Below are 13220 nucleotides of genomic sequence, written 5' to 3'. Positions count from 1 at the left end.
AATAGATAGCATGAGACCTTCCACCCTCTGCCTCTGCAGCCTGATCTTAATTCTGCATACTTGGTTAACTTGCGCTCATGGGCTTCATCGATGTTGTCTTCCCAGGGGACTGTGAGTTCACCTATAACCACTTCTCTACCGGTGTCAGACCATACGATTATACCTGGACGCAATGTGGTGAAAGCTGTTTGCTCCGGGAAACTGCCTTTCCCATCCAGGTCGGCCTTGACACACCAATCACTGGCTGAAGAAAGTATGCTTGATCGTGAGCCTGCGCTGTACACCCTTGACTTGGAGCCTTCTTTCACAAATGATATGCGATGTTCTGTGCAGCATGGGGCATGAGATAAGTTGTGCTGCAGTACTCTCTGCTCAACCGCTTCTGTTACAACTTTGAGAACATTTTATGTCTCCAAGTGTACATGCCGCCGGAGAGATTGGCTCTGCATGCACTCAAGATATGTTGAAGTGTTCCCTTCTCGCCACAAGCAGCACACCTGTCTGTCTCATCTTCATAGCAGGTGCTGAGGTTGGCAGGTGTTGGGAGCAGGTCGTACGCTGCTTTGCATAGAAAAGAAACGCGGAGCAGTTCCATCTGCCACAGAACATTCCAAGGTAGGTATCGTTGTTCAACACTTTCCCACCGGGTCCAAGCCCCTCGTTTGGCCAGGCCAGCTGTTTTAGCTAACCTCTTCTCCTCTTCTACCTCTTGTATTTCTTGTGTTACAAGCTCACGGCACTCCTCACCTGTAGAAGATGACCACCACTTGTGAGTTGTCCATCCAAGTCCCTGGCGGTCTAGCTGAGTAGCCCCAACCGTCTCCTTGTGCTTCAATCTAGACTCTGCCTCATCAACTGCTACACGGGCTGACCATTTCCTGCCTGATCTCACATCCGGCTGGGTGTCCTTGATGACAGGGTCATTCAAGCATCAAGAATGATCTCACCTTGGCTACCTTAACCTCTTCAACAAGGGATTGCACTGGGATGGTAAGCTTTGTCTGGCTACTGTGGATTGCAACATTGGTGAGGCTGCTCAGTACTCCAAGCCACTTCTTCACATACTTGTTGATCTTCCGTTCCATTGCCTCAACATGGGACATTGCCACTTCATAGACAGTTAGTGGCCACATTATCTGTAGCATCAGTCCGTACTGCAAGCACCACAACTTCAACTTGCCAGGTAAGCCACACTTGTCGACACCCATCAGACCTCTGCTGATCTGTCCTCCTGTCTCTTGAAACCTCTTGGTGTCTCTCAGCAACTCTGTGTACCATTGCCCGAGGCTCTTAACTGGTTGGTCCTGGATGGATGGAATCTCCTCTCCACAAAGGGTGAATTGGAAGTCAACCGGCTTTCCTCTCCTAAGAACAAGGTTCCTTGACTTCTTGGTCTTGAACTTCATTCTTTCCCAATCCATTAGCTCCTCGAGGCTAGATAGTACACTTTCCACTGCCTCCGTGCTAGGACCCAAAAGGGTGAGATCGTCCATGAACGCACGTATTGGTGGTAACTCCCCTCCACCATCAAGTGCGACACCTGGTCCTACTGATTCTGCAGCCCTCACAATGACCTCCATGGCTCCCATTGAGATTCCAACATCCAAGTTCTGCCACGTAGTTGTAAACTGCTGAGTGGAAAACCTCATCCTGAAATCATTGTAGTACTGCATAACAAAGTTCCTCACCTTAGCAGGAATCCATAGGAATTCCTTCGCAAACTCAATCAGGGTTTCAGTAAGGCCCATGGACTTCAGTAAGGTCTTTGACAAGGTTCCATACTGAAGGTTAGTTAGGAAGGTTCAATCATTAGGTACTAATATCGAAGTAGTAAAATGGATTCAGCAGTGGCTGGATGGGAGACGCCAGAGAGTAATGGTGGATAACTGTGTGTCAGATTGGAGGCCAGTGACTAGTGGTGTGCCTCGGGGATCTGTACTGGGTCCAATGTTGTTTGTAATGTATATTAATGATCTGGATGATGGGGTGGTAAATTGGATTAGTAAGTATACAGATGATACTAGGATAGGTGGTGTTGTGGATGATGAGGTAGGTTTTCAAAACTTGCAGAGAGATTTAGACCACTTAGAAGAGTGGGCTGAAAGATGGCAGATGGAGTTTAATGCTGATAAATGTGAGGTGCTACACTTTGGTAGGACTAATCAAAATAGGACATGCATGGTAAATGTAGGGCATTGGAGAATGCAGTATAACAGAGGGATCTAGGAATAATGGTGCATAGTTCCCTGAAGGTGGAATCTCATGTGGATAGGGTGGTGAAGAAAGCTTTTGGTATGCTGGCCTTTATAAATCAGAGCATTGAGTATAGGTGTTGGGATGTAATGTTGAAATTGTATAAGGCATTGGTAAAGCCAAAATTGGAGTATTGTGTACAGTTCTGGTCACTGAATTATAGGAAAAATGTTGATAAAATTGAGAGAGTACAGAGGAGATTTACTAGAATGTTACATAAGTTTCATCTCCTAAGTTACAGAGAAAGGTTGAACAAGTTGGGTCTTTGTTCTTTGGAACATAGAAGGTTGAGGGGGGACTTTATAGAGGTATTTAAAATTATGAGGGGATAGATAGAGTTGATGTGGATAGGCTTTTTCCATTGAGAATGGGGGAGATTTGAACAAGAGGACTTGAGTTGAGAGTTAAAGGGCAAAAGTTTAGGGGTAACATGAGGGGGAACTTCTTTACTCAGAGAGTGGTAGCTGTGTGGAACGAGCTTCCAGCAGAAGTGGTTGAGGCAGGTTCGATGTTGTCATTTAAAGTTAAATTGGATAGATATCTGGGCAGGAAAGGAATGGAGGGTTATGGGCTGAGTACAGGTCGGTGGGACTAGGTGAGAGTAAGAGTTCAGCACGGACTGGAAGGGCTGAGATGATCTGTTTCCGTGCTGTAATTGTTATATGGTTATAGGGCATGGGGAACAGAACCATATGCATTTGCAAGATCAAGCCAAACTATAGCCAGATTTCTTCTCAACCTTTTTGACTCCTGGATGGTGTGCCATATCATACTAGTATGTTCAAGGCATCCCAGGAAGCCTGGTGTTCCTGCCTTCTGCACAGATGTATTTACCAATCCATTTGCTATCACAAATGAAGATATTCTTTCTGCTAGAGTGCCAAACATAATCTTCCCCTCTACATCCAGGAGTGAAATTGGTCGGATCTGATTCAATGTAGTAGAATTCTCTTCCTTCGGGATGTATACTCCTTCAGCCTCAATCCTTGACAAAGGAACAACACCTGGTCTCCACACCACCTTTAACAGTCTCCACAAGTATTTCCTCAGCTCTTCACACTACATCTTCGCAGTACATCTTGTTGAGACTCATTGCAGCTAGAGCACATTGGTTGCAAAGAGAATCTGTGCCTAAGGATGCCTGTCTACTTTGTCCTGAATTGTGTCGAGCTTCTTGAGTGTTTTTGGGGTTGCACTTTGTCGAGATCTGTCAAGGCTCAATGTCACTTCTTGTTTCACCAATAACTCTTTACCTGTAATGAGGTCTGGAGCCGCACGATTCAGGAAAACCTAAACCCAACACCAGTAGCAGGTTATTGATGAGTGCTTCTGTATGGCACTGTGGTGTTTGAGTACTGTCATTAGCAGGATTGTATGTGTCATTTTTGGGCAGAACAAATCTGGGCAATTTTTCAAAGTGTGATTTTCTTTGTGTTGAAATTAAACAGCTTGGCTAAAGGGCAACTCTGGGACATAAGATTAAAGAATAAAGACTCTTATTTGTCATGTACACATTGAAATGTAGTGAAATGTGCTATTTGCATCAAATCTAATCAGCGAGAATTGTCCTGGGCAGGCCGCCAAGTCACCATGCTTCCAGCACCAGCATAGCTTGCCCACAATTCATTAACTAACCCTAACCTTGGGAATGCGGGAGGAAGCACAGCGCTCTGGCAGGGGCGTTACGAGAGGCCTGAGCCCTGCCAGCATGCATGCTCACAGATCTCTCGTGACAGGATTTTGAACTGAATCTAATTGGCTGGAGTTGTCTTCACCTGAGATGTCTACCGTCACAGGAGGCAGAAGTGATTCACTTACTTGGCACTCCTGGGTAGAAAGAGTTGTGATGGGCAGGTACAGCAAATAAGGTTGGTGCAATTAGCTTCAATGTGCCCTTTTTAGGAAGTTAAATTGATACGTTATTATCACATGTACTGAGCTACAGTGAAAAACTATTTTACAAGAGCAAGAGGATAAGACATGAGAGAATACGACCAATCAAGTGTGACAGTGGAAGAGTGTGTATGGAACCGGAGGAGATAGCAGAGGTACTTAAGGAATACTTTGCTTCAGTATTCACTATGGAAAAGGATCTTGGCAATTGTAGGGGTGACTTACAGCGGATTGAAAAGCATGAGCATATAGACATTAAGAAAGAGGAGGTGCTGGAGCTTTTGGAAAGCACCAAGTTGTATAAGTCTCTGGGGCCTGACAAGATGTATCCCACACTACTGTGGGAGGCAAGGGAGGAGATTGCTGAGCCTCTGGCAATGATCTTTGCATCATCAATGGGGTCGGGAGAGGTTCCAGAGGATTAGAGGGTTGCAGATGTTGTTCCCTTATTCAAGAAAGGGAGTAGAGATAGCCCAGGAAATTATAGACCAGTGAGACTTGCTTCAGTGGTTGGTAAGTTGATGGAAAAGTTCCTGAGAGGCAGGGTTTATGAACATTTGGAGAGGCATAATATGATTAGGAATAGTCAACATGGCTTTGTCAAAGGCAGGTCATGCCTTACAAGCCTGATTTTTTTGAGGATGTGACTAAACATGTTGATGAAGGAAGAGCAGTAGATGTAGTGTATATAGATTTCAGCAAGGCACTTGATAAGGTACCCCATGCAAGGCTTATTGAGAAAGTAAGGAGGCATGGGATCCAAGGGGACCTTGCTTTGTGGATCCAGAATTGGCTTGCCCACAGAAAGCAAAGTTTGATTGTAGATGGGTCATATTCTGCATGGAGGTTGGTGACCAGTGGTGTGCCTCTGGGACCCTTCTCTTCATGATTTTAATGAATGACCTGGATTATGAAGTGGAGGGATGGGTTAGTAAATTTGCTGATGATACAAAGGTTAGGGGTGTTGTGGATGGTGTAGAGGGCTGTCAGAGGTTACAGCGGGACATCAATAAGATGCAAAGCTGGGCTGAGAAGTGGCAGATCGAGTTCAACCCAGATAAGTGTGAGGTGATACATTTTGGTAGGTCAAATATGATGGCAGAATATGGTATTAATGGTAAGATTCTTGGCAGTGTGGAGGATCAGAGGAATCTTGGGGTCCGAGTCCATAGGACACTCAAAGCTGATGTGCAGGTTGACTCTGTGGTTAAGAATGCATTGTCCTTCATGGAATGGAGTCTAAGAGCTGAAAGGTAATGTTGCAGCTATATAGGACCCTGGTCAGACCCCACTTGGAATACTGTGCTCAGTTCTGGTCGCCTCACTACAGGAAGGATGTGGAAACCACAGAAAGGGTGCAGAGGAGACTTACAAGGATGTTACCTGGATAGGGGAGCATGCCTTATGAGAATAAGTTGAGTGAACTTGGCCTTTTCTCTTTGGAACGACAGAGGATGAGAGGTGACTTGGTAGAGGTGTTTAAGATGATGAGAGGCATTGATCGTGTGGATAGTCAGAGGCTTTTTCCCAGGGTTGAAATGGCTAATGCTTCTAAGGTGCTTGGAAGTGGGTACAGAGGAGATGTTTGGGGTAAGTTTTTTCACACATAGAGTGGTGAGTGCGAGGAATGGGCTGCCGGTGACGGTGGTGGAGGCAGATACAATAGGGTCTTTTAGGAGTCTCCTGGATAGGTACACTGAGCTTAGAAAAATAGAGAGCTATGGGTAACCTTAGTTAATTTCTAAAATAAGTACATGTTTGGCACAGCGTTGTGGGCCGAAGGGCCTGTATTGTGCTGTAGGTTTTCTATGTTCCTAAGTCATCTGTACAGATCACAATGGTACATTGAAATAGTACACAGGAAGATAGTAATGCTGAGTAAAGTGTTAAAGTTACAGAGAAGGTGCAGTGCAGGTAGATAATATAGTGCAAGCCTTAATAAGGTGAATTAGGAAGTCAAGAGTCCGTCTGAAAGTACAGGAGATCCAGTGGGATAGAAGCTGCCCTTGAGCCTGGTGGTACATGTTTTCAGGCTTTTCTTTCTTCTCTCCGGTGGGAGAAGAAAGAATTTCCGGCTAAGAGGGGTCTTTGATTATGTTGATCGCTTTACCGAGGCAACAAGAAGTGTAGACGGATTCCATTGAAGGAAAGCTGATTTCCCTGATGCACTGAGCTGTATCCACAGCTACGCAGATTTTCCAGGCTCCGGCAGAGCAGATACCATCCCAAGCCATGATGCACATTGGGGAGGGTCGATGAAAACTTGCTAAAGAGAGGAAATCAGCAAGGAATCCCAGGCATTTCTCACCTGGGCAGTTGTTCTTTACATAGTTTGAAAACCAACTATTCCTATTTCTGATCAGGCAAACCACATTACATGGAGAATAGGAGATTTGTGAGGGAGTACTCATCCTGTGAAAATCAGGCCTACAGCATGTGAAAGAATGCAAAAATAAGAGAAGCATTTTGACCACTGGGTTATATTGTGGAATGCCTACATATTCAGTAATGTACCTACAATGCTTAATGTAGGAATCTTGGGCTGTATCTATAATGATCTGGGGCACACACATACAGCACAGTTTTACTACAGGCTGTTTGGATTCCTTTGGTCATCAAAGTTAAGCATTTATAGAGAGTTTGCTAACTTCTTTGAAGTGATTTTATTTAATCATCACCTCTTTGGTTGTAGACCAGCAGAAAACAGACTCCATTAAAAGCTCACCATTGCCTCACACTGTGGACAGGCCTACAGAAGTCAAAATGGAGGATTGGAAAGAGTCCCCTGGATCGTGTGACAGAAAGGAGAAATTTTCAGGGACTGCAAATAATGAACAAAATGTTGCAGAAAAATATTCCCCCAAGGTGAGTGGGAGGCAATATGAAGAGTGGAATTTCTCCTGGTAGTTTGACTGCAGCTCACCAATGAACTGCTCAGACTTTCCCAGCCTCACTTTTCACTGTGTGGCTGACTTAAAGGGAGCAGTCACCCAGGTGAACTTATTTTGAGCAATAACAATGGTTCATTTTGGTATACCTACCGTGTACAAGGAGGGGAACATGTTAATGCACAAGATTGTTCTAATTATTTAGCGATATAATGTGGAGTAGGCCCTTGGGCCCTTTGAGCCACAGCACCCCAGCATTCCCTGATTACCCCTGACCTAACTATGGGACAATTTACATTGACCAATTAACCTACTCGGCAGATCTTTGGACTGTGGGAGGAAACTGGAGCACTTGGAGAAAATCCATACAGATGGTGCTGAAATTCAGCTATGAACTCTGGAACACCTGAGCTGTCAATAGCACCATGCTAAGTGTACGCTATTGTGGCGCCCAAATTCTCTTGGGAGCTGTGGTGGACATGTGTGGTGAAAAGCAAATGCTCTCACTGCTGGCAATAGTTGTAATACATTGTAGGGTAGGGAAGGTGTTGGGGTTCTTTATGGAAACGGACCCCACACTGATTCTTAAGGAGATGTAGCTTGTTTTATCTTTTAAAGATTGGCTTTATCTGTCACATGTACATTGAAACTTACAGTGAAATGTGGTGTTTGCATTAATGACCAAAACATTCTGAGGATGTGCTGGATGGAGGCAGCCCACAAGTTTGGCCATGATTCCAGCGCCAACATAGCATGCTCACAACTCACTAAACCCAACCCGTACATCGTTGGGATGTGGGAGGAAGCTGGAACACCCGGAGGAAACCACCGCTGATGGGAGAAACTCCTTATCGGCAGCTGCCTGCCGCTGTAAAGCGATACGCTAACGCCTCTGCTGTCACATCATTCATGACATTGGTTAACCAGGGGTGAATGTAATTCCCGCATTTGGCAAAAGATTTCTGAAACATTCGAAGGAGTTCTGCAGATTAATGAGCGAACACCAAAAGGATTGTGTGCTTAAATATTAGTACAGTCTGTGTGGATCTGTTACAATGGTGAACAATGTTACTCATCTGGATATTTAAACAATATACGAACAACAATATTCTCGCTTATTTTCCAGGAGTTGCTGGCCTTATTAAAGTGTGTAGAGGCTGAGATCTCTAATTGTGAGGTGTGCCTTAAGGAGGAGGTAGAAAAGAGGAAGAAGTACAAGGTAAATGGGGAAAAAATGGTCTCCCTCTCCTTTTAGTGGTTAAATACACTTTTATTTGTTGGATGGGGTCCAGTGATTACTGTTCTCTAACTACCTTTAAACTGAGCAGACTGTCCTGAGCTGCCATAGTGGTGGAGGACTTACATATGGGTCCAACCCAGTAATGGATCACAGATATCCTCACTGAAGGATGTTGTTGATCCAGTTGCAGTTTTGAAAACAAATAATGGTAATCATGGTACCAGATTTTTATTCTGGCTTTATTCAGTAATCTGCATTTAAATTCCCTTCTTGCATTTGTGGGAATGGAGGATGTCTCCAAATATGTGGCCTTGGTCTTCGGATGCTGTCTGGTAATAAGCCAATTATGCATGCAAACTCCCATAGTTCCCCCTGAAACGGGTGAGATAGCTTCCTTTATTCTGTTAGTGGGGTTCCTTCAGCAAAGAGCTCAACAATTGTGTCCAGTAAAATTTTGTTGCACGCTGATGGAAGACGTGCATTTGATGTAAGTTCAGCGTAGACGGAGGCCGGTAGCATATTGCTGTTTTACTCCCCACCCACTGAAATACATACAGTACTGCACAAAAGTCTTAGGCACCCTAGAATTTTTATATAGTTTCAGATGGCATGACCTCTACAGAGTCCTGATCTCAACATCACTGAGGCTCTCTGGGATCACCTGGAGCGACAGAAGCAAGCAAGACAGCCAAAGTCTGCAGAAGAGCTGTGACAAATTCTCCAAGATGTTTGGAATAACCTACCAGCTGTTTTTCTTATAAAACTGCATGACAGTGTATCCAAGAGAATTGATGCAGTTTTAAAGGCAAAGGGTGGTTACACAGAATATTGATTTGGTTTAATTTTTATTACTTTTCCTGCTCTTTGTAGTAATCTTTTGATATTTAGAAACTTTTCATTCCATTATTTTTGAAAGCTTCTTTTCTTTACAGAATTTTTTCCATGTATCTAAGGCTTTTGCACAGTACTGTATAAGAAGAAGAATATCACCGAGGTTGTCAGTTTTAATCAACTTGCAACTAAGCTAATGATAGTACTGAGAATATTTCTGAAGTGTCCAGCCATCAACAGAACCTGATTTAAGGTGTAAGGACTGATGATCATTAGGGATGATATTGTTAGAAGTCCTGCATTAATTATAATTAATGTTTTGTTTAATAAATCCTATGTGGGTTGTCCTTTGCATAATATGTCTGTTATTTTTGATCAGATTGATGATCAGCGAAGGACCCATAATTATGATGAGTTCATCTGTACGTTCATCTCTATGCTATCTCAAGAAGGTAAAGGACTTTGTCAAAATTCTTCATTCCTGTATGGAGCTCCATAGAGAAGGGCACAGTTCTTTAGCACCACATTTGGGTAGTTGCAGCCTGACTTGCTGCAGGTTTGGTTGTTTAATACCTTATGTACATTATACTTTATGAATCCTTCATAGCGACATCTTGTAATCCCTGACATTGCTTACTCGGTGAAAGCGATGAGGATTTTTGCCTCTACCACACTTTTACGCAGTAAGTCTTAGGACCCAACACTCGAGTGAAATAAAATCTCATCGGTTTCTCTTAACTCTTCAGCCAATTACCTTAAATTCATGCCCTCTAGTTAAAGACAACTAAGTTAATTAGATCCTTCCTATTCACCCAAAGCTGTCATAAGTTTATACACCTCACTCAATCTTCCCTTAACACAGCTCAGCACATCACAGGAACCAGCCTCACTTCAATGGACTCTATCTGTACTTCTCGCTGCCTCAGTTAGGCAGGCAAAGACCCCACCCACCCTAGACGTTCTCTCTTCACCCCTCTTGCTTCAGGCAGAAGATAGGAAGGCCTGAAAGCAAGTGCCACCAGGCTCAAGGATAGCTTCAGTCAGACTCTTTAAGAGTGTCCACCTTGTACGATAAGGTGGACACCTGGCTTCACAATCTGCTTTGTTATGACTTTTTTGGTAGCTTTTACAGTTTATTCAGTGTTGTTATTGTTTTACCTTATTCTAATTCAGTGCACTGTGTAATGATTTGATTTAAACTGTATGCGAGACAAGCTTTTCACTGTATTTTGGTAGACATAATAATAAACCAATTCCCCCTATCCTCTCCTTCCCCGCAGTGACACCCCCCCCACCCCCAAGTCCAGTCTAGCTATAATTACTACTGCTCTTGCTAAACAACATCTGAGGCCTCTCACTAATAGTATTGGATCTTCCACTTGTGTCATGGTGAAATCGTGGCTTAATAGTTATGAATTTCTAGTTTGATTTCCCAGGGACGAGGGGTTTTCCATATAGGGTCCTAAATGAATATTTCTCATTTGTAGTCACCGGAGAGAATGATCAGGGCTGACGAGTTAAGGGTGGGTATGCTGATACTCAGAACACATCAGACTGGAGGAAGTGTTAGGGTGGATAAATGCCAAGAACCTGGCAGGATATATCCCAGGATGCTGACGGAAGAAAGTGATGAGATTGCTGGGGCTCTGGAGATTACTGTATCTTCATTTGCCACGGGTGAGATACCAGGAGGATGGCCAATGTTGTCCTCTTGTTCAAAAGGGGAGTTGAAGGCACAGGCCAGTCAGCCTTACAGCAGTGTGGGGGATTAGTAGAGAAGACCCTGAAGGACACAATTTTTGTCCACTTGGAAAGGCAGGGACTGGAGTCATCCCGGTCCAGAACTGTTATCTGTTCATTTCCTCCAGCATTTTGTGTGTTAGTTTAAAGTTGGTTTTCTTGCCACCTGGATCACAATTCTAGCCAGAGGGGCCATTGCACTTTAGTTTGACATAGGAAGGAAACTGGCCCAGTTCATTGCTGAGAGAGTGAGGTTCTGATTGGCATGTTACTTACCACTGTTGTCCAATCCCCTGCTAGGAATGCTGGCCAGCCTGGTAGAGCAGAACATCTCTGTGCGGAGGAGACAGGGCGTGAGCATCGGACGCTTGCACAAACAGCGCAAACCAGACCGGCGGAAACGTTCCCGGCCATACAAAGCCAAGCGGCAGTGAGGATGAGAGCACAGGCGCCCTCCGCCTTTGGCGTCAGAGCCGTCCCACAAGGCAGGCAAGCAATTCTTGTCGCTGAGGAGCGCGGCTTCAGCTGCTGGAGCTGCTGACTCGCATCACGGGCTCTTGACAGGAACACAAGATGATTACACTAACTTCTGGTCTGGACAATGAAGCCATCCGCAGTGCAACAGAACTGAGGATAGGATCAGTCAGTAATGGGTCCAGTGAAATTAAGCATCTGCTTTGTAATGACGGACCAGCCATAGCCAGAGTCTGTGTGCTCTTCTCAGCACCCTGCAAAGCTTGCCAGCAAGACAGTAACATTACATGGGAACTACAACCTTGGTCTGGTCCCCTGCTCTGTGTGTACTGCCTAAAGTAGCTCCATATGTGATTCTTCTTCACCTTGCACCATCCAAATTCAAGCTTTACTCCAAACTCACTGCTGTCTTTGGAAGTGCTTTTTATACTGGAGACTAGCTAACAGACAACTGTGATATGCCTGACCACTGACCAAGTGCTGGAAGGGACGAGATTACTCGACCGGTGATAATAGAATGAGGACCCTGTTCATTCAGAGGATTGCAATTCCAGTTTTGAATTTATTACCAGTTTGAATTAAAGAGCACTTTTTTTAAAACTTGTTTGGAGTCAGTGATATGGATTAAAAATAGTTTATTTCTATGTTTAATGAGACAAGGTTATTGAGTGCAATTTTTAAGATTCTGTCTGATTCAGCTCCCACACGTTGAACACTGTGAACTAGAACATGCATTCCCACCTTCATAACGCTTGCACTGATATTTCAGTCCAAACCTAGTGACATTCTTCTTACTGCTGAAAGATGACAAAATTACCAAATACTGCTTGTCACATGACTAACAATTTCTGGAAGTCAACCTCTTCCAAGATTTAAGTTTATCCCATGTACATTGAAACATTGAGTGAAATGTGTCATTTATGTTAACAGCTAACACACTCGAGAGTATGCCAAGGGCAGCCCACAAGTGTCCCCACACGTTCTGGTGCCAACATAGCATGCCCACAACACTCAGCAGAGCAACACAGAGCACAACAACAGCAAAACAAGCCTCTTTCCTCCCTCACACCCACACCTACACATGCACACTGCCTGTTAACTCCAGGACAGACCTCCTGTTAAACTTCTTATCCATGCTGTTTGAAGGAAACAGGCAAATCACCTATAACCACATTGTATAAATGAAGAAAACTTCCTCTCACATTTTTCCCCATCTCTCTTGTATATTTCCATCACTTTGAAGATGTTCCCTAGTTCTTGAATCATCTGCCAATGGGAAGAGTACTTGAATCATCCTATCCCAGCCTGGTGTGACCTTGAACACTTCTACCAAATCTCCTTTCTCTGCTTCTCCAGTCTAACCATATAACTGAGAACCTGTCTATGTGGTAGCACTATTGCCCAAAGACGAGTTCAGCACCCAGCTCTTTATATTACAGAGCAGTATTGTTGAACAAATTGTCTTTCAAATTAACAGCTTAAAACAAAAGCCTTGTACGCTTTTCAGGGAGATTTTAAAAGATCAATGGCATTGAAAAACAATAAGGAATCCTGATGGTTTAACTAATATTCTTTTCTCAGCTAAAGTGTTTTTTTTTTAAACCTCCACTTCACTCTACCTGTGGTGGATAAACGCTTGAGCAATCTGTGCTGCCAACTTCTTCATTAGGATGAAGTAACAAGGTATTATTTCGCTCTGGTCTTTCATGGGGTTTCTGTTAGTTACACCATAGGAAGTCAGTTCCTGATAATATACTTTCCCCCCGTCAACCACTGCTATTTGAAAAGATCACAGGTCCAGACCATTCATATCCCTCTGGTTCTGTTGTTTAATTGAAATAAGTAGGATGATGAAAAAGGCAGGCAACATTGAGCAAACCATCAGCACAGAGGAGAGTTGG

The 13220-nt window shown here is 43.9% G+C and overlaps 1 protein-coding gene across 1 annotated transcript in view; it reads left to right on the top strand.

Annotated features, from left to right (window-relative positions):
• bap1 (BRCA1 associated deubiquitinase 1) overlaps positions 1-11960 on the top strand; it is a 79917-nt gene extending 67957 nt beyond the window's left edge. The window contains exons 14-17 of the mRNA XM_072280672.1: positions 6839-7011; positions 8161-8253; positions 9485-9557; positions 11146-11960. Of these exons, the coding sequence (XP_072136773.1) occupies positions 6839-7011; positions 8161-8253; positions 9485-9557; positions 11146-11279 (473 nt within the window). The 3' untranslated portion in view covers positions 11280-11960. The remainder of the gene's footprint in view (positions 1-6838; positions 7012-8160; positions 8254-9484; positions 9558-11145) is intronic.
• Positions 11961-13220: the final 1260 nt, after the last annotated feature.

Source organism: Mobula birostris, chromosome 16 (assembly GCF_030028105.1).
Source record: "Mobula birostris isolate sMobBir1 chromosome 16, sMobBir1.hap1, whole genome shotgun sequence".
Lineage (NCBI taxonomy): Eukaryota > Metazoa > Chordata > Chondrichthyes > Myliobatiformes > Myliobatidae > Mobula > Mobula birostris.
The sequence above is the reverse complement of the archived record's forward strand: the minus strand, read 5'-3'. Positions and strand labels throughout refer to the sequence as shown.